Raw genomic sequence first — 22425 nt, 5'->3', positions numbered from 1 at the left:
AACAGAAAATTGAAACTGGTTGCGTAAACAGTAAAATGTAGGTGGTGCACTCTGTCTGCTGCCTTGGGGTGTTAGGTATATGGCATTATCTAGCAATGTCCCCATGCACTAATGGGCGCATAGGCTCCTAAGGAGTGGACAGTGCCTAGTGTATGAGAGAGGGACTGCATAAGGAGCATTTTCAACAGTGAGCTTAATTAACCATTGGAGCAACTTATGCAGTGGATCCTCCATCACTTGAAGTCTTTAAATCAAGACTGGATGAATTTCTAAAAGATATTCTGTAGCTCAAACATAAGATCCAGCTCGATGTAAGAAACACTAAGTGAAATTTTACAGCCTCTGTTAAGCAGGAGGTCAGACTAGATGATCATAATGGTCCCTTCAGGTCTTAAAACTGTCTGTCTATGAACCTCATCTCCCTCCTTTTGCCCATTGGCCACAAGACTTGCGTAGTTCTAGTCCATAACTTGCCCTGAGTCTGCATTGAAAGGGTGAGACTCCCTGCTCCCTCTTCCTCACCCTCAAGAGGCTTACACAAAATAGGCCGGAATTTTATCCTTAACTGGTATTTTTTCCCATGGGGTGTGCTTTTAAGAGGATTCTGCTTCATGATGGCGAAATCCTGTACCAACATACAAAGCCCTGTTGAAAATATATGTACAAACAAGTTACAAAAGCCAGAATAGAATTCTCAATGCCAAAAGAGAGTGTTTTCTCTCAACTACCTGGGGAGAAATTTCCATCTATATTAATAACTAATGTATTATATTGTAACTAGGCAAAGTTAATTTTATTATTTTCTCTTTAAAATTGTATCTATATGCAAAAATGGAGTCGGCATCAATTATTTTTATATTTACTGTAGGTTCATACCATGAATTAGTTGTGTATCATACATACATTACAAGGGATTCCTTATATCATATTTCTCAAAAATTTCAGCAGAAGAAATTGAACATTAATTTTCTCCCAGGTCAGCAAGGAGATGTCAGTTAAGCAGCAGATCTGAAAATGTTCCTTCACCTTTGCTTTTAATTAAAAATGAAATTTTAATCAATGATGTTACAAAAATTCAGAAGACATACCTCTAACTCCTATTAATTTACAGCACTAAGTTGTGGATTTTCCCATGGTGAGGGTGTAGGACTTTCAGAGATAAAAAGGCCTTTTCCATTAAGATTTTGATGGAACTGTTATACTGTATTTTAATTATTATCTGCACAATAGATAATCACTGAGCTTGTTTAGCATTGGGAAAATAGTGGCTCCAAGCAGCCTCCCTCCTCGAAAGCAGAAAATTGGGCACCGACTTCAAAATAAATAGATGTAAATGATCTAAAATATTATTTTATCAGACATTGTCCAATTGTTTCTATGTTACAGGCAACACAACACCAAATGTTCCTAAATTAAAAAGATTACATTAAAAAGTTTATATATAGTGCTTACACTGTTAGCTAACAAGAGATGTTCTATAACTCTGGAATAGAGTATTTTGCTGTTTTTAACATCATTAAATGCATTTGTAATATTTTATTTTGCATTTTTATTTTACTTGTTTTCATTTTTAGGAGCAATATAAATAGTTCTGTTTGGAATATTAATCTATACATGAATAGAGTATTTGTTTACAGTGTACCACATTACTGATTCAGACACTTTATGACATTAAAAAACATGGTAGAAGCATGTTATAATGGTTGCAAAGTGATGTGCTAAATAATTAGAATTACGGTTGCCGGTGCAGCCGGGAATGCTGGAACAATTTTTATAGTGGGGGTGCTGAGGCCAACAATAAGCAGCAGCATCTTCCTGTGCAGACAAATTAAACAATATAGCCAGTTCTCCCACTTCACTGAAGCCTGAGGAGCTACTAGTATGCTGGAGAGGAGAATTTGACCAATGAAGTAGAAATTATTAAGCAAAAAGTTATTGGATAGAATTACAAACCAGGTACATTGGCCTTATTTGTCACAACTAGTTCTGGTCAGGAAATTTTTCAATGAAATAGATTGTCATCAGAAAGTGCTGATTAGTTGAAACTGAAACTTTTCGCAGAAATATCTTCGCTTTGATAAAAGTTTCTTTGGGAAGGTTTCTCTTGTCCAGGATGGAATTTCTGGTCAAACAAGAGAGAGAGAGAGACCCACCCCACAATAGGCAATAGCCCAGTGGTTATGGCACTTCCACATCCCAGGAGAATGCTCTAACAGCTCCAAGAGGACAGAGGGAGAGAGACCCACCCCAGCACAGCCAATAAGCCTGGTGGTTAGGGCATTCACCTGAGATGAGGGAGTGCCCTAGTCACTTGGCTATTGGCTATTCTGAGGTGGAGCTTGGTCTCTCTCTCTCTCGCTCTCGCTCTTATTTGACCAGAAATTTCATCCTGGGCCATGAATCAGGTAGAGCAGGGACTTGAACCTGGGTCTCCTGTCTTCCACATCCCAGAAGGGTGCCATAAGCACTGGGCTATTCCCTCTCTCTGTGTGGAGGAGTTTTTTTGCAATTTTTTTTTTTGAAAAGTCTCGGTTTCATCCCAACGTAGACTGTGAACAATTTTGAAATCTTGAAATATTTTGCAGGACAGAAAAATCATTTTCTCCCCATTTGTACTCCCCCACCCCCTTAAATAAATCCCCTGGAAAGAGGAACCAGTATGAACAGATTTATCAAAAGATATAAAAGCCATGCAGAGACTATGCATGTCCTGTGCTGACCCATAATTACACAATTTAGGAAAACAAGTAAAATAAAAATGCTAAATAAAATATTACAAATGCATGTAATGATGTTAAAAACAGCAAAATACTCTATTCCAGAGTTACAGAACATCACTTGTTAGCTAACAGTGTAAGCACTATATAATCTTTTTAATGTATCTCAATATAAATGACCATTTTACATTTTGTGAACCCACCAAATATAGTGTAGGCTGGTGATTTACAATGAAATGTAAATAAAATGAAAAGTTTACACTGTCTTTTATAACTTTCATGGTTATCAATTGACAAAAAAACGGGTTATAAGACGCACACTATGGAAAAATACATGGAAAGAGATTTCCCCAGACCTATATTTTGCAGAATTTGTAAAGTATGTGAGAGATCCAAATCCTTTCTCCAGTGAAATATGCAGAAAGGAATTTTGAAGAAATGTAGGCTAGAACATTGTACCTGCCTAAGTTGGTGACTTGCACAAACAATTCACATGTGAAATAAACGGATTAACGAATGCTACATAGCAAAGGTAAGCAACAATGCTATCTTCTGTCAGTGAATCCCTTCATTGGTTTAAAAGACATAATACAGTTACAGTACATGAATATAACCTACTTTTTTCCCCCCTCAAAAACAATACTGTGGTGTCCTCTGGAATGAACTGTATTAACTCCTTTTAAATTTCGCATACTTTTCAAGCTTTGAGAAACATAAGGAATCATTGTGGGGACAGGTGGAAATAGCATAATTAAAAGGAAGTGTTCTTATTCTGAAACCATATTAAGTACTGGGTTTTGCACTGTCAAAAAAAAATGGCAGTGTTAAAATTTTGGCAGGTCCCTGAATACCATAAGGGCAGCAGAAAGATTTCCATATTTTGCACTCTGATTCTGGGGCTCTCGGTGGAGGCTGTTCACAAATCTGTACTTCTGCCAAATACAAGATGTGATGAAGTGGGAATTTTTTGTAATATTTTTATGAATCCTGAGTGTATCTTAGTTTCCCCTATATGTTGCATTGTTGCCCAGGGAAGGGGGCGGGGGAAGAAGACTGTCTGTTCTCTGGGCAGGCTAAGGCCATGTCTACACTATCACTTATGACGGCAAAACTTATGTTGCTCAGGGGTGTGAAAAAACAGACCTCTGAGTGACATAAGTTTCAATGGCATAAGTGTTAGTGTGCACAGCACTATGAGGTCAGACTGAGCGATGGACAAAGTTTGAACAATGCGGTTCATTACAGCTTGGCTGAGCACAAGGCAACCACAGCACTACTCGTACCCCTAAGCCTAGATTAAACACACAAACTGGCCCTAAAAATACACTGGGCTCCTAAATTGGACCTGTGATGGGATGTACCAGGCCCTTTGAGGCGCCCTGCTGGAGGTGTTGCGATCCTATCACACCCCACCCCAGAAAAGGAGCAGTAAAGGTGGGTCCTCTTGGCCTGGGAAGCATCCTATCAAAGCTCAGCAGGCTCAGATAAAAGGAGTTGCAGGGGCTGAGCAGTTCCTGGCAGGGACCAGAGGAGCAAGAAAGATGCTCCTTGCTGGAGCTCCAGGGAGAATCAGAAGATGGGTTCTGCTGCCATTGGCATTCCGCGAGGAAGAACTTCAGCCCTGAGGTAAAGGTGAAAAGGAAGGGGCTAAGTGGGAAGTGGCCCAGAGAATAGCAGCAGCAACTATTGCAGGAAGAAGCACGTGGCTGCTATTTATAGGGTCTCTGGGTCAGGACTTGGAGTACTGGGCAGGTAGAGGTCCCCCTACTGGCCATTGGCAGGGTGACCTAAGCCCCGAGAAGGGGATAAGGCTTGTTTAGAGGCCCAAGTGAAGGGTAGGACTTAAAGAGTCTCCAGGGAGAAAGCCCTTGGGGCATTGCTCTATACCAGGGCAGACAGAGACTTAAAGCTAGCCCAGAAGGGGCTGAGAACTGAGCCCAGAGGAATGGCTAAAGACATCACCAATGGCACAGGGACAAGCCTGGTTGGACTTTTTACCGTGGAAGGGGTTTGTGCGTTCATGCATATTGATTGTGTGTGACTTGGCTGGAGGGCTGAGCCACTGAAGACCTGCCCGACAAGGGCAACAGCCGTTAGGGGGCACCGTGAAGAGAGAGAGACAGAGAGAGTGCAGGTTCGCATCCACCCGGCAAGAGGCACTTACAAGCGGTGAGAGTGTCCCCCATCACAGGACCCAAGCACAATTTTAGATAGGGCCCATAAAACAGACCGTCAACCATAGCCATTGTCCTAAACTCATGGCATCCTAGCACTAGCCCAAGTTCACAAGCTGGCCCCAATCTTAACAGTTTCAGGCCACAATCCTGGCATCAACTCTATACTCCAGCCTGGGCCCTCAAAAGGATCCCAGGCTTTAGCCTAGACCAATGAATGGGCCCAACATTTACCCTAGCCTTTTAACCTTAGTGAAAAATCAAAAGCTAAAACCATCCTTAACCCAAACCAGCAAACTGGCTCCAATCCTACATCTATCCTAATCCGACCAATTTGGTCTAATGTCCGCACTAAACCAGAGGTCATAATCTGACATTAAGCCAAGGGCTAGTAACACATGCAAAACATGCAATATGCCTGATCAATGGGGACATCAAAACTATCATAGAAACAATTTCAAGACTGTGTTCTCACATGATGTTCTTAAACAGTTAAATAAAATAAAAATTATCCACATCTGTTACATGTGAAAAACTACATATATAGGTATAATATACATATGCATTCAAATATATACTGTGTCAGTGATTGAGAGAATTAGCATTTTTTGTAAAAGACGTGTAAAACTTCTTATAGTTCAACCACTCACAGTTAGATACACACTCTTTGTTAGCTATGTAGCCACATACCCCAAAGTTATGCTAAGTAATTATTTACATTCATTAATTTTATTTCCTCCTATTTTAATACGTTTGAATACATGATCATTGAAATTCATCATAGCCTCCTTATACAAAGACTGGTTCAAGAAGTTATGGGTTCGTAAGTAAATTTGAACATGCTTGTCCCGCACAGTCTTCAGGGACTTATAGAATGAGAGTCACTAAACATTTTGGGATCCCTAGAAAAAATTGCATCCTAAGCATTACATTGTTTTGCCAGTATGTTCTAGTTAACCTTGGTTCATAAAAATGGTATTTCCTTTACTTTTATTAATTGGAATGTGAAATCAGAGAAGTGAAATCTATTATGTAATCATGTTTATATTACAAAATTATGCATTTTAAATTTTAAATATCACTATTTATTCACTGAAAAAAATGCAGATTTGGTCGGCCTGGAATGGTTTCTGAATTTGTACTGAGTTTTCTTGCAAACTGGGAGACCTAACTTCCCGCTCCTTCTCCACATAAGGCAGAAGGAGAAACTGAACTCAGGTCTCCCACATCCCTGGAGAGTACCCTCACCACTTTACTAAAGATTATAAGGGACTGCAGGTCCTTCTCTCCTCTCCCTCACCATCTCCCTAGCCCATGTGTTTTGGCAATCTAGTCCTCCTTGGCTTCTGGCAAAATGCCCCCAAATTGAAACATTTCAACACAACTCTACATTTTTTCAACTTTTTGATTCACTGAAAATTAAAAAAAAAATAATCATTTTTGGTTTGACCCAAAACATATTTTTTTCAATATTTCAAAATTCCCAATGAACTGAAATATCCATTATTTGCCCAGCACTAAAAATACCCTAAAGGCCAGATTCTGATATCAGTTATCCTGGTATAAATCCACCGACTTCATCCAGATTTACATTGATATAATTGATAGCAGAATCTAGACCTCTGTGATTACTGTGTTTCAACTGATTGAACTGATAAATTCCACCAGTAGTTTAAGAGAGAGAGAAAAGGGACCGGTGTTGTTTATGTTAAAATAACAAGTCAGTAAACAAAATCAGCCAAAAGCAGGTGCTACTGCAAAACAATGTATATCAAATGCATATGAATGCATAACCAAGCTTCCCCTAAAGCACAGGTTGGAAACGACTGAATGGCAGATCATGCTCTATTTGGACTGTGTGAGAGAAATGCTACATCTTCCAGTATCCTGCTATGTAAATGTAAATGAACAGATTAATGCTGTAAGTGTTATTTGAAGTGGGAGATTTTTAACAGTTTAAATGCAGTCAGAATCAAATCAAAGGTAAAGTTTGCAGAGTCTTCCACTGAATATCAAGTGTTCTCTGATTATGAATTATAAAACTGCAGAAGCAAAATATTTGTGTAAAATTGGAAAAGGACAAAAAATTGACCTTGCCAATGAATGGAAGAGCCAATGCAATTTTAGTGCAAACTACAAGACCTCTTTGCCCTGTGTAGCATTTGCATAGTCTCCATTCTTGACTCAAATATACAGGTGAGAAACTAGGCGTGTTAGGAATTCCTACAGCTGTATTTGAAACCTGTTAAGGTGTTTTTCCACCTATGTTGCAGCAGCCAGAAAAAACACACAAAAACCCAAACAACCTATTCCTAATCAACTCAGAAGCCAAAATGTTACACTCTCTTTTTGGCTACAGTATGTATCATCCTTTGCATTGCTTAGATTTTCAATGATTAGGGTTATGTGTAACTATTCCTTATTTTTTGCAGTACATTGCCATTATTTGAGAATGTCTAAAGTAGAATAGCGTAAGTAATAAAAATAATATAAAATAAATAATCGCATTTTACAGAAAATCCAAACAAACAGCTTCTAACATAAGCTTTTCTGAACTCACCTTTCTTTTATCCATAAAATTTACCTTGCAGAATTAGGATTAGGCCTCGTGTTACTGACCTATTTGCCTTAATGTTGCCCATACACAATTTAAGTTTACATATCATTCCTCTGTGTGGTATGTTAGTCTTATTAACTATGACCTATTTTTCAGAAACAATGATTCCCCTTCTGCCTAAAATCATGATTCAGCCATCCCTGTGATTATAAACTATGAACAGACAGAAAATGATGCCGAGTGTTAGGGCCATTTATTTGGAGGAATTAATTTCTGTGAGTAGGGCTAAGAAAAGAAAAAGGAACACATCATAATATGCAAGATGGAAAAGGCAGATTCATGAATGATTAAAATCAACGTGCTGTAAAACTCACCTTCACTATCTCTCTGCTGATGCATTAAATTAAAATCAATAATAGGAGAAATGAAGTGACATTGCTCTGACAAAAAAAATTGCAAAACAGAATTACATGAAATGGCAGAATATCACACACACAATGCAGATGCAACACAGTAAAGAAATAAAGAACATAACTCTCTTGAAAGAAACATACAGCTCAAACCGAAAAAGAAGGAATCTGGACTCTTAAAATTGCCTGTAAAGCAAAATGCGGTACCTAGGAAAAGTAGAAGATTGCTGCAATTTATTTCTATCCTTACTAACACATCTTATCCCTTTGTTTACATTTTTTAGCATTTGCAGCAGCTCATTGTGCTTCAGCCTTCACATTTCATCTGTGCTGCGTTCCATGGGGCTGCAAATATTAGATTATATTGGAACATAAGACTATCTTGTAATTGCAAATGAGGACACATCATGACATAGCAGCTTACCTCCACAACTAGCCCCATCAGTTTGCACACTGGATTGAATTGATGAAGGGGCTGGAGGATCCTTGAAAGCCTGCAGCTGAGGAGTTTCTTCCTGGGTTGGCAAAAATGCAGAGCACAAGTCAGTTTCAAGGGCTTGTAGCTTTAACAAAGAATTGTGCAGACAAAAGCAGAACATTGGGCTAGATAGAAAACAACAAAAATACAGTGACACGTCTTCAGTTCACTGAGCCCATTAGCAGTGTCTGCAGAAGGGGTGATCCACCAACAGCTCTTAAAGGGATGTGTAAGAGATCAAATTTGTATTATTCCATGTGTATCTTCATGTCCTCTGCTTATCTAAATCCTAACTTATATGGATTATTCAACACACGTGGGAATGGTGATTTCGTCAGCAAAAGACAATTTGTTCTAGGAAGCCAATCTGAGGTGGTGTCTGTTTTCTTGGTCTTGGAGCAATATGCTATGCAAGCATTTCATTCATTGTGCTGACATCAGGATCTGATGACATTATGCCCCTCCCAGTTTACCATTCATAAAAAAACCCCTAAAAAACAAAACCTCTCTACAGCATATTGTGAAGTATACCGCAGTGAACAAAGAGTTACTGAAAGCTACACAGTCTTCCTCGGGATTCTTGGAAGAGGTTCTTTTTGATTTGTTCTTGTACAGACATTTTTTGTAGGGAGGTTGTTGCTGGTTCTATCAGGCTATCATATCATTTTCCATCAGCTGCAAAGACAAAATTAACAGATCTTTGTCGCTCACTGCAGACAAATCAATGAGGACAAGGCTGCTTATCTATACCAGTACCTTCAGCTACTGTTTCACGCTTGGTCCATTTTTCATTTTAAACTTCAATGCTGAGTGTAATATTCAGCTGTACAATCTGACACAAGCATCTTGCTGTGATGCAAATGCTCTGAAAGCCTAATCACCACCTGACTGGATTAAATGAGTCACTCCTGACGCTCTGTATGTTCAATTACCCTCCCTCAAGGGGAATACAGACAGCAATGGAAGATGCATGAAAATGCAGAGGACTGTCTAAAAGCTCACATAGCTGAAACACATAAAACCAAGTCCAGTGAAACAATAAGGCACTTGCTGACAAAATCAGCATTGCCCCAGAAATATTTGTCCTCATGCTTATGTAGCCTTAATTTTATATCCCTAATTATATCTGCTCAGGCTTATCAAGATGTAGATTCTTTCTGAACAGGGATGACCCAAACATCTATGCAAATTATAGCTTCCCCTGTGTACCATAATCAGTGATGTATCATGCAAATTCATAAGTCTATGCAATTTTTACTCTCTTGTGACATAGCCATTTTATAAACCCCAGGTCAGTAGAGTTTTCTGTTAAAGGTACATTTGGGCTGTGGGCAATAAAATAGAAATATAAGGGAAGATTCCCAGCTCTGATCTCCTCCCTTTATGGCATTCAGGCAGTGCAAGGGAGTGGAAATTGGCTCCTTGTTGGGTATATCCAGGGAGGGGGAAATCTCCAACAGGCACAGAACTGGCATAATCTGGGTCCAGGTCTCCCTTCCGCAGCCTCCGACTCAGTCTGTGTGTAAGCAGGGGATTTGTCCCACCATAGCAGGGAAATTTCTCTCTGTACACAGTACCCTGGCTGAACCAAGTGACAAAAGGATCCGAGTCCCCACCTGAATGCACTTCCCCCTGGTCCTGCCCATCTTTACTTTCCCTCCAGGTGCCAAGTGAATAGGACTCACATCACACAGGAAGGACTGAGCCCAGGGGTTCCTGGATATTTATCTCAGTACTCCATGGGCATCTATTGGCTGCGATGAGGGTGCCCCTACTCCAGGATATTACTAACTCACTGGTAACCCTTTAATCACTGCAATTCACTTTAACACACACACACTCCATTTACACCAACACCATTTCTTGGGGATTAAACAACACTGCACAGCATAAACATTGAGAGGAAGTGGCTTGGGTAAGGTTCAATGCAGCAGTCTCTGAAGTGCAGTAAATTTCAGTTACAACAAATGTGCAAGTCCGGTATCTTCTTCCTGGACCTGGATGTGTTGCTGGATATACATGTCAGTGAGGACTAACACATTTTCATTCTTCTCTTGCAGGGTGTAGTACATTGCTAAGACTTCATTGGGGCTGTAACATTGATGCAAATTAAAGTAGCACTGATACGAAGAAATATGTCATTGGCTAGGGCATATTGCTTGCATTGCTTAACCCAGGACTGGACATCACTAACCATCATGGGCCAGTAATAACTTATCTCCAGGGTACTCCTATCTCTGAAATGCCTTCCGTGGTCATGGTTAGCCTCATCAACTTGCTTGCATAGTGATACCAGCACTACCAGTTGCCTCACCTCTTCTCCTTCTCTTGGGTCATATAAAACCCAGGTCAACACTCCACGGTGAAACTTAAGCTGTTTCCACTGCTGGCTTAATTTCTTGGATTGTGGGTCCTTGATTCCAAATGTCCAGATAGATCTAGTTCTCTTCACAACTGCTGCTAGGACTAGTCTGATGTTACCCTGCTGCTGCAGAGCCTGAACCTCTTCCCAGGAGTACCCTGAAATCATTAGGTCATTCCTGAAAGGCAAAGGATTTCTCCCCCCTGCATTCTGGGAAGTTTTCTTCACTCATCAATAACCCTCAGGTTCTGGCTCCTCCAGCCACAGGCATACCCACACAACATCTTCAAGGATTACCAGGAAATCTTTTTCTAAGTCCTCACTCTCCTCTGGTTCTTCCATTAGGGACAGTCAATACAATAAGTCAGAATTGATGTTTTGTCTTCCCAGCTTGCAATGCACTTCAAAAATGCTCAACAGCATCCAGGTTGGTGGTTGGCAGGTACTGGAAAGGATTGTGATCTGAAACCACCGTGAACATTGAGTATATTAAACTTTTTTGTGACAGCCCATTTAAGGGCAAGCAACTCCAGCTTAAAGGCACTGTAGTTCTTGTCATTTTTCTCTGAATGCCTTAACCTACAGCTTGTATACACAACCACACGTTCAGCCCCCCTTTGCTTTTGACTCAGTACTGCATCTAGGCCATGGAGGATCTTATCTCTGGTCACTATGAAAGGCAGACTAAAGTCAGGATATGCAAGTTCAGCTGGTGTCATTAACTGTAGTCTTAGCTCATCGAAGGCTTCTTGACAAGGCAGCATCCCAAACAAAGTGTAGTGCTTGGTCATTCCCCTTCTTTCAGCCCAGTTGGCCCACTAGCTGATGTAAAGGTGCAGCAATATGTGGAAATTTGGGGATGAACTGTCTGTAGTAGAGGCAGGCCAGTTTTTCCAATGTCTTGGTCTTCTCTTTTTCTACCTGGATGCCATCCGTCAACATCATATGGCCCAAGAATTTGACTTCCACTTGCAGAAGGCAATACTTGCTAGGTTTCAGTTTCAAGTCATGCTCCTTCAAACATGCGAAGATCAAATCCAGCTTTTCTATATGACTTTTGAAGTCTCTGAAGAACACAGTAATATCATCTAGATATATCAACAAGGTGTCCAGAATGTAGTCTGCCAACACTCCCTCTGGTAGCCTCTGGAATGTAGCAGGCATGTTGCACAAGCCAAATGGTAATCATGTCCATTCAAACAGCCTGAAAGGAGTCGGTACTGCAGTCTTTTCCCTATCTTGTGCCTCTGCTGCTACTTAAAAATAGCCCAAAGTCAGAGCAAGGGTTGAGAACACTCTTGCATTTCCCAACACATCTAATGATTTCTCCGCACAGAGCAGTGGGTAGATGTCCTTGCATGTCACTTCATTCAGTTTTCTGAAATCACAACCAAACCACTCTGCCATCCTTTTTGATCATGATTACTGCAAGCAATGCCCAGGCACTGTGGCTTTCCTTAAGAACACCTTGGAATATCAGATTCTGGACATGCTTTTTAACCTCAAAACCCTTGGGGAAATCTTCTCTGATGTTTCTGCTGTATTGGGTTAGTGACCACCGTGTGTATATGCATAACCAGGGTGGTATAACCAAAGTCTTGGTCATTGTAGCACATTGAGCACTCACCGGCGCGGCACCTCCTGCTAGTCAGTCTGGGAATTAGCTCCATCTCCAGAGCGCCTCCTGCTGGCCAGTGTCTTGCCTGCCTCAGGCCCCGTGTCCCTCCCAGACCCCGGTGCCCCTTACTCTGGGGTTCTGCCCACCCAGGAGAACCCCCCAATCCCCTATAGCCCCCTTGCCTCAGTGGCTACTGCCAGTCATCATCTAGCCCCCTCTCACTGGGGCAAACTGAAGTCTGTAATGTCCACTCATCATTGGCAAGGGGGTTGGATCAGCTGCCTCTGCCTATTCCCGGGCTGCACCTCTGCAGCCCCAGTACCTTCTTGGGCCTTTAACAAGGCCTCAGCCTTGGGAGTTGCCAGACTGGAGCTCCCCAGCTCCTCTTGCCTTTCCTCAGCATTGCTCTGCTTCTGGTACCTTGTGTTCCCAGGCAGCTAGGTCCTTCCCACTCCAAAGCTGGAATGAGACTGACCCAGCTCCTCCCTGAGCCCTTATAACGGGGCCAGGTGTGGCCTGATTGGGGAGGCAGCCACAGCTGTGGCCACACCCAATCAGCTTTTAACCTTGTTTTACAGGAGCAGGGTAACTGCCCCACTACATCCCACCCCCCAAAATCCCATGCCCAGGGGTAGGGGGTCCTCTAGCCTGTGCGGCCCAGAGATGTCCCGCCAGTCGCACTCGCCTCTCTTCACTTTCCTTCAACTGCAGGCCCAGGTCTTCCTTCTCCTTGTTGTCCTTCTCCAGCTCCGCCTCCACTGTCTGGCAGGCCTGTTCCGTGGCTGCCAGCCGCGTACATAGGCTAGCCTCCCCCGGACCCTCTAACCTGAGGGTCTGGGTCCATACTGTGGCCTGCTCCACGATAGTCTGGGTCCCGGTCTCTTGCTGGGTCCCCTCTGTCCCAGTTCCCCTTTCTGTGACCTCCTGTGGGGCATGGTTCCCCGGCAGGTCTACCACCATCACCGCGGCGTTGACCCTGCCGGCCTTCAACCCCCTGGGTCCTTAGGCACCTCTTCCTTCACCCCTCACCCCTTGAGGGGGCAGTGCCTCTTAATGTGGCCCAGCTCGCAGCAGCCCCAGCAGGCTCCCTGCCTCTTCGCTGCCTTGGGCCTCTCATGGTTCTCTCTCCACCTCAGGCCTGGGCACGTCCACTGTATGTGTCCGCGTCGCCAACAGGCCCAGCATGTCCACCGCCCCCTGGGTTGCCTCATACAGCAGGCTGCCTCAGGGCCTTGTCCCCTCCCAGTAGGGACGATCCCTTTTCAGATGTCCCCGTCTCTTGCAGGCGTAACAAGCCCTCCGGGCCCTGGCACTGGGCTTCCCCTCAGGCTCTTGGCGGTTCTTCCTGAACTCTCGCCTCAGCAGTCTTAGCAGGGCCCACTGCCCTTCCGCCAGCTGCCCCAACTTTTCTTGGAGGGCCCACTGCACCTTCCAGAGTCCCTCTTGGGCCTCCCGGATCCCTTGCAACAGGGATCCCCTTTGTCCCTGGGGTTCATCAGCCCCCTTCTGCCGTGGTGCTGACGCCTGATCCCAACCAGGGATAACACCAGGGGCCTTCACAAAGAAAGCCCCAGCGTAGCTGGGATCCATCATTCCTCTCTCCTCTGCTCAGCAATAGTCCCAGTCCTATCCCTGCCGCTTGTATCAGGGGTGACCGACTATGCCCATATTCTCCACAATTTGTAGCAAATCAAGCACCCACCGGCGCGGCGCCTCGTGCTGGTCAGTCTGGGAATTAGCTCGATCTTCAGCCTTGGATCGCCTCCTGCTGGCCGGTGTCTCACCTGCCTCAGGCCCCGTGTCCCTCTTGGACCCCGGTGCTCCTTACTCTGGGGTTCTGCCCACCCAGGAGAACCCCCCAATCCTCTATAGCCCCCTTGCCTCAGTGGCTACTGCCAGTCGTCATCTAGCCCCCTCTCACTGGGGCAAACTGCAGTCTGTAATGGCCACTCATCACTGGTAAGGGGGTTGGACCAGCTGCCTCTGCCTAAGCCCGGGCTGCACCTCTGCAGCCCCAGTACCTTCTTGGGCCTTTAACAAGGCCTCAGCCTTGGGAGTTGCCAGGCTGGAGCTCCCCAGCTCCTCTTGCCTTTCCTCAGCATTGCTCTGCTTCCAGTACCCTGTGTTCCCAGGCAGCTAGGTCCTTCCCACTCCAAAGCTGGAATGAGACTGACCCAGCTCCTCCCTGAGCCCTTATAACCAGGGCCGGCTCCAGGCACCAGCTTAACAAGCAGGTGCTTGGGGCGGCCAAGGGAGAGGGCCGGCACCTGTGGCAATTCGGGGGCAGCAGGTCCCTCACTCCCTCTAGGAGCGAAGGACCTGCCGCTGAACTGCTGCTGCCAATCGCAGCTTTTTTTTTTTTTTTTTCCAATTGCTGCTGCCGATCGCGGTCACGGCTTTTTTTTTTTTTTTTTTGGCTTGGGGCGGCAGAAATGCTGGAGCCGGCCCTGCTTATAACAGGCCCAGGTGTGGCCTGATTGGGGAGGCAGCCACAACCAATCAGCTTTTAACCTTGTTTTCCGGGAGCAGAGTAACTGCCCTGCTGCAGTCATCCTTAGAAAAGATTTCTGTTGCTTCTCTAGTGACACCCTCAATTCGGCCACCTGTGCTGGAGTCAGCCCTTCGGGCTCCTTAATTGGAACGGGCAGTTTCCTACCACGTCCTTCTCTAGCAGAGGCAACTTGTTCTCCTTTCTTGTCACCAGCAGTTTATCTCCATTCTCTGCAAAGGTCACCTCCACTTAAGGGACCACTTCCTCAGGCCGATGTACCCCTGCAACTCTGGTTTGAAGATACAACTCCACAGCCTACACACTTGAGTTTAGAAGTCTCACTGGTATTCTTCCTTTGATGGCATTAGCCAGTACATTAGCTATCCGATACCCAATAGGTAGGTTTGCCCCAGACATAGGATCTACAAGCACTTGATCTTCTCATTCCAGGGAGGAATGACCACTTCTGTCTTCTGGCCACTTTAACATATCAGATCCGCCCAGCAGGATCCAGGGAATCATGCTGTCTCTCCACTCAAGCAAGTACTCTATTCAGCGCAGCATTTTTCTTAGAGTGCTCATGATGGTTCATCCCCCCTGGTTCCTTATCTTCAATAATGATGTTCATCACTAGAATTTCTGGGACTCCATCTCTGGGACTTCCTTCAGAGATTGTGACTTTCAGGATGAAGATGCATTTTCTTGGCAGTGTCTGACCCATGTACTCTATGTCTGCTTTGAGGCATCCCAGCACTGGGATTGCCAGTCCATTAGCTGACATTAGACACGTGTTGTGCATAATTGGCTCCTTATCCTTCAAATATTTTCAAAAATGTGACTCAGTATTGGTGGTGACTTCTGAGCCAATGTCTAATAAACAGCTGGCCTTCACCCCTGCTATAAGTACTTCAAATATTAAGCACCCAGTAATAAGTGCTTGCAAGATCAAGACATTAATTCAGAATTAATCACTTAAATTTCATCAGTATTCATTCAAAAATTATATATTTTATATGATTTCTATGCTAAAATAGTAGACACAGCTCTTCCTGTGCCACTTCCATGAGGTGTTAGGGCTACTGGATCTGCATAAATGCAGCCCACTTATTATTTATATTATCCTATCACCTAAGAGCCCTAGTCGTGACCAGAACCCCATTGTGCTAGGTGCTGTACACACAGAACTAAAAGACCATCCATGCCCTGAAGAACTTATAATCTAAATAGACAGACACACGGTGGGGGTAGGGGCAAGCAGAGTGAACAAGCAGAGTGAACAATGTGATGCTGGCAAACGTCATGTTAGTTTCATTTTTTTCCTTTAGGTGGGCATGTTAGGAGGGGCTAAACTAATTGGAAAGAAAAGGAAAGGAAGGGGGACATTGAAAGAAAGAGGGGGTGAGGGCACAGGGCAAGGGAGAAGAGGGTAAGAGAGGCAGGTGTGGGGTGATGCTGAGGTTGAAAAGAATGTGAGGAAGAGGAGTGTTAGAGAAAACAGCCAATCAGCACATGGTAGAGAAAGCCCAGTCAAAACCGTATAAATTTCTTTAAACATCTGAAGTTCCTTGCTTTGGCTGTTTCTGCCCCTACCAGCTGGCATTTCTGGCTGCTGCCTCTTTGCAGCTTTCTCCCAAGTCCATGTGACAGGTGGAAAGGGAGGTAACAGGTCCTAGTGCTCCCAGAGTGAATGTATGTGGGGTCTCCCATGCACAGTTCTGGGTTCAAGGGGTGCCAGGAGGAGGAGTTGTCCCAGCTGGGCCCCACCCACTCTACCCACCCCTCCAGTACTGCAGTCCCTGCTTTAGCTGCTTCTGGTCCTACCTGCAGTTGTCTCAGTATCTCTCTCCAAAGACTCATCAGCCTACGTGGCACCAGAGTGGAGAGCCTTTCTGCAGTGCATAGGAGATGCACCTTGTGTGATCACCCCGTGCTGCCCTCTGTTGAATTTTAAGTGGTGGTGGAGAGAGTATTTTGCTGGCCCTCCACACCAGGGCTGCTGAATTTCACCCCCACTGAATAATATTTGGAAACAACAAGGTGGCTAGTTAATCACTGCCAGTCCATATAAAAAAAAACCACCCTTTTTAAAAACCATCTGTTACTAGCTGACTTGGTAAGTGATTCTGCCTTAGGGCCCTCTCCAACTGAAAACAGACACAACCAACGGTGTGGATCATGAGTTTTAGCGGGCAATAGCCTTTCTTTAGTGGCCATGGTGGCTTAGTTAGGCATTCCACATGTGTCAATTAGCTAGTAAGATTTCAGAGTAGCAGCCGTGTTAGTCTGTATCCGCAAAAAGAACAGGAGTACTTGTGGCACCTTAGAGACTAACAAATTTATTAGAGCATAAGCTTTCGTGGGCTACAACCCACTTCTTCGGATGCATATAGAGTGAAACATATATTGAGGAGATATATATACACACATACAGAGAGCATGAACAGGAGGGAGTTGTCTTACCAACTCTGAGAGGCCAATTAAGTAAGAGAAAAAAAACTTTTGAAGTGATAATCAAGATAGCTCAGTACAGACAGTTTGATAAGAAGCAAGTGTGAAAATACTTACAAGGGGAGATAGATTCAATGTTTGTAATGGCTCAGCCATTCCCAGTCCTTATTTAATCCTGAGTTGATTGTGTCTAGTTTGCATAAAACTATATGCAAGTAAGAGTTTTTGAGAGGCTGTAGGCCTGATTCTCCACTCCCTCAAACTGCATGCTCTCAGTTACACAGGTGCAAAGTGAATGGAAAATTATACCAAATCACAATGGTAGTGTTTTGCCTTTGGTACAAGTGTAAAAGACTGCACAAAGTGCAGGCTAGTGGAGGGTCTGATCCTATCACTGAATTTCCCCTTGTGCTTCTCCCTGATGACAAAGGCATACAAGCGAGACCTATTTAGTGTCTCTAACTTGCCTAATACTGATGTGGAGGGCAGAGGCAAATATGGTTGGTCATGGGAATGCAAACAACTAATTCCCATATCAAGGGGAAATTATACTCCTTAATTTAGAATCGTCCTATTAATTATTTTTCAAAATTACCCATAGCACTTATGGTAAGCGCCAATATAAAAGCAGTCACACAGACTACAATGCCTAACATTGTATTTTAGAAATGCTTATGCTGTAATTTACCAGCTGGTTTGCATTCAGCTGCTATAAATTATATTTTTCACCATCTGTGGAAGGTGGGTGGATGGCGGATTTTCACTGACTGTGGAAAGGCTAAAAATAATTAACAACAAATACACTTATATAATTTTCTGAATATGTCCTGGATAACAACTTGTTACATGGATATCGGCATATATAATTCTGGTTAGTCTGATTTTAACAGAATGTTGCAGAGACTGAAATATCCAATTAACCTATCTGACCTTACCACCACCAAACTGAGTGCTCTGCTTGATCTAGAGTGCTAAAAATAGCAGCAATAATTTTGCAGCACAGGTGGCAGCAGTTAGCTGCCTGAGTACAAGCCTGCCTGACCACCTGGGTCTGAGCCCAGGTGGCTAGCCCATGCCACTGCCCATACCACAATGCCCACACTGCTATTTTAGCATGCTAACTTGAGCAGAACTAGCGAGGGTCTTTTTACCTGGGCTGGGATGCACGGTAGCAGCTGCAGTGTAGACATACCCTTTGATAAAGCGGTAATGAAAATGTGCTCAAGTATGTAAACACACCATAACAGGACAAACAAATTCTAATGGCAACATTTATTTCTGCTCCAGGACTCCACCAATATCAATAGGCAGTCTTCCTCCTCCAGGATATGCCATCAGGTAGTGCTCTGATCATGACACAGAAATTTTGACACAGCTTTTTTCTGCACCAGCCGCAAATAAGCCAGTATCGCCCAATGTCCTGTTGGTGCAGCAGCTTTGGCTACTGCTGATCCAGTTTTGGCTCCCATGGGACTGGCCCTGACCCTGGGAAAACTTAGCTAAGGAAAAAATTATAGCATAACTTTGATATAGTGAGTGTCTCAATATTTTATCTGGACTAAGTGTAAGAGTTTAGAATGTCCAAATCCTTATCTTTCTGTTAGCAAGGCCCCAGAAAGGAAACAGACTCTCGATCTGTCCTAACTGAATGGACTGGATTTTTCTTGAGAGAGGTGTATGTAGCTCTTTTATGCATCAAAGCTCACTTGTCTCAGGGCAGGACAGTCTCCTGGGTCAAAAAGGAGCTGCAGCCTTGGAAGAGGTATACTAGGCCAGCCCCTGACATTCTGCTCACACTTCTACAGGTCACTATCCTAGAGATATGGGTGTATCCTCAAATGCAACATTCAGATATGGCGTCCTCGTCCTGAGCCCAGCTTCCAAGCCTTCACTCCTTTTCTTTTCTCTCCCAGTGTGAAAAGTGGCCACTGCTAGCCAATAAGTCCCGATGGGTGGACCTCATGTGCCAAAAAGAACATTTTATTTCTACCTATAAATTTACAACCTCCACCAAAATGGACATTCCCCCCAGTTGTCTTACCATTAAAGAGTGGACTAGCTTTAGAGTTGTAGAACACATTCAAAAAGCTACAGAAATCACTGAGGATTCAGAAGTAGAAGCTGAGACATCAACATTTGTATTGATTAGAGACCAACATGATATCATGGACAAGGAGGCATAGCTCGTTAGTTAAAATTCTCTTTTTCACTAACCCTTAGGAAAACAGCCAGTTCCTAGAGAACCGACTATTTGCCAGGTTTTTGTCTAGGCCAGTGGTTCTCAAACTAGGGCCGTCGGTTGTTCAGGGAAAGCCCCTGACGGGCCGGGCCGGTTTGTTTACCTGCTGCGTCCGCAGGTTCGGCCGATCACAGCTCCCAGTGGCCACAGTTTGCCGCTCCAGGCCAATGGGAGCTGCAGGAAGCGGCGCGGGCTGAGGGAACTGCGGCCACTGGGAGCTGCGATCGGCCGAACCTACGGACGCGGCTGGTAAACAAACCGGCCCGGCCCGCCAGGGGCTTTCCCTGAACAAATGGCGGCCCTAGTTTGAGAACCACTGGTCTAGGCTACTAAGAGAAGGAGGTTGGTCAGAGAAGCAAACAAAAAATTATACAGCTATAAAGAAAAGTTAAGTCACAAAGTGTGCTCCCCAACCTTAATAGTGTTTTGGTAAGATTATAAACTGAGAGTCACCTCCATTTAAGACAATTAATCTACACAGATTTACACCAGCTGAGGCTCTAGTTCCTAATACTTGGGACCTGATTCTGACCTCATACAGTTCTATGCTAGTGCAACACCACTATTTGCAACTATACAGTTCTCATACAGTTCTATTTCAGTGCAACTATTCCTGATTTACTTTGATGTCAATGAAATAAGAATCTGGCTCCATATAGTTTGACATGAATTTCTAACATAAGCTTCCTTGAAAGAACACATGGCAACATTTAAAGTTATGCATTTTTAAACTTCCTTAAAGTCAGAATAAGAATATTTATAAGAAAATCTGCATGAATATAGATCTTTACTTTAAACATATTTTGGAAAGCTCACTGTATGGTCACCTTAATAAGAGTTTGTGCTTTACCAGTTTGAGAAAGGGGTAATTAATATCCTCTGTAAGGCACAGTTTATTCAACCTTTAGCATCCTTTCAAAGCAATTAACAATTCAAAAGAATGGGGTGAGCGCCAATTAATTATATTTCAGTGTCACAAGAAAAAAGTAAAAGCTTCATTAATCCAGATCAAAGAAAAATTTCTTGACTACTTGTATTAATCTGAAAATAGATTATTACAGTTCATAAACTTTAAAAAATGAGGAAATTTTCAGACTGCATTAAGGTGACAGAAAATAGAAATGATACATGATGGCATTTCTAGGTAGTAATTTCCTTTCTATGTGGAACCTACTGACAATGATCAAACACAACGAGACCTGCACTCTGATTTTATCATGGTATGGAGGAACTGTGAGGTTTCAGAAGGTCTACAGTGACATAAAAGTGACTTTATCCTAGTATGACGTGTCTATTTACATCTTAGTTTCCCCTCTTCCCCCATTTCTAAAAATGAGCTCAAAGCCTCTAGCTCCATGTACAAACTACCAAAACTCTTCTATATATTCTTTAGTTAAAATGCCAATTAAAAAATAAATCACCCTTGACTTTCCCCACTCCAAAAAAATCCTACCACCACCAAAGACTCCATTAATGTTTCCCTCAAACTGCCAGTTCAGGAAAAGTCTACGAAAATACTATGTACTATGGCCTAGTTCAGGAAACTCAGGTTCAGTTCTTCCCCATACCTTTGGGGAGCAAATTCAACAGTCCCCCATTGAGAACATCCTTCCCCCAACATCCGGTTGAACAGATGTACGAACTGTCCACTTGACCATCCCAGATGATCCAAACCGCTGGGTTGGACAATGGCAGACAGGCTGCATCTGGGACACACATCCCAAACCATAAAGAGTTTGATGGATCAGTATTAACCCCTTAAACTACACACAGCCTCAAGCACTGCTGTGAAGGAGGCAAAGACAGCCGGCTTCTCCTCTGCCACAGAGACCACAAAGCCACGCTCCCCTGAGAACTTTCTGGACCATAAATGTTTTTATAAGCTACAGAAATTCTCGCTGTGAGGAATTATCGTATTTCACAGAGAAGATCACTTGCATCTAGAATGGACTCTCGGGATACTAAGAACAAGCACAGAACTGAAAAAACATCACCATCACAACACAACTTGGCCCATTCACACATGTAGTAGTCATGGAAGACTAGAGAAACCACCTATGTCTCTAGACCCCTGCCCTCTGAACCTGGGAAAATAAAGTAGAGAGGTATTGTTTTTTGAAGAGCGAGCTCTACCAACCGCCCTAATATCCACCATTATTATTAAGTTAGTCTGAAGCCCTGTGAACCTCATTGTTACTGGATACCCAGATAACTCTAGAGCCACAAAGCGGCCAGTCAGGCAAATTTAAAGTTGCAGGAAAAGACACAGGAAAAAGAGAAGAGAAGAGAGGTGGAAATTGCTGGGACAGAGCATGAACCCTTCATCTGGTCTGTCGTTTCTCAGTTTAGAAGGCAAATGGGGAGAATGGAAAATAACCAAAACCTCCAATTGGTATTCTCTGGACAGGGGTGTCTCAGGCCTCCCTGTCACATACTGATTACTCCCATAATCCCCAAAAGGCCATGCTCTGCCCCTCCCCAAGTATACAGCCTGTGGGGGAGGTAGGGGTTTCCCTTGCATCTGGATTATTTTTAAATAGCAGATTTGTGTTTAATTACTGACGGACTTTTCAGATTTGTAAAATTGTCTGGGGCAAAAAAGCATGATAAGCTTACTCTTTCAACCTTGAAAATCCTTTAAAGTAATTAATATAGAAAAGAACTGCATTAGTATTAACTTGTTTGATTTCTGTACTGCAAGAAAATTAAAATGGCATTAGAACACTATAACCTCCCCCCCTTTATTAATCTGAAATCACAGTTCCAGCTAAAAATAAACTAGAATGTTTTCAATACATATTCTCGACAAAGAACAATAGAGAGCTGCAGTATCTGTTTTGGCAGTTTGTGTGTCTTAAGGCTTATGACGTTTTAAGTGCAGAATTTCCTTTGTGTGGAACAAACCAGCAGTAATAAGATACATAAAGATCT

At 43.4% G+C, this 22425-nt stretch overlaps 1 protein-coding gene across 1 annotated transcript in view; it reads right to left on the bottom strand.

The window, feature by feature from the left end:
- The window catches only part of FAM13C (family with sequence similarity 13 member C), a 240051-nt gene that overhangs the window by 35454 nt on the left and 182172 nt on the right, over positions 1-22425 (bottom strand). The window contains exons 12-13 of the mRNA XM_065408755.1: positions 8283-8373; positions 7823-7888 (exon numbers count right to left, since the gene is read on the bottom strand). Of these exons, the coding sequence (XP_065264827.1) occupies positions 7823-7888; positions 8283-8373 (157 nt within the window). The remainder of the gene's footprint in view (positions 1-7822; positions 7889-8282; positions 8374-22425) is intronic.

Source organism: Emys orbicularis, chromosome 7 (assembly GCF_028017835.1).
Source record: "Emys orbicularis isolate rEmyOrb1 chromosome 7, rEmyOrb1.hap1, whole genome shotgun sequence".
Lineage (NCBI taxonomy): Eukaryota > Metazoa > Chordata > Testudines > Emydidae > Emys > Emys orbicularis.
This window is presented reverse-complemented; position numbering and strand designations above follow the sequence as displayed.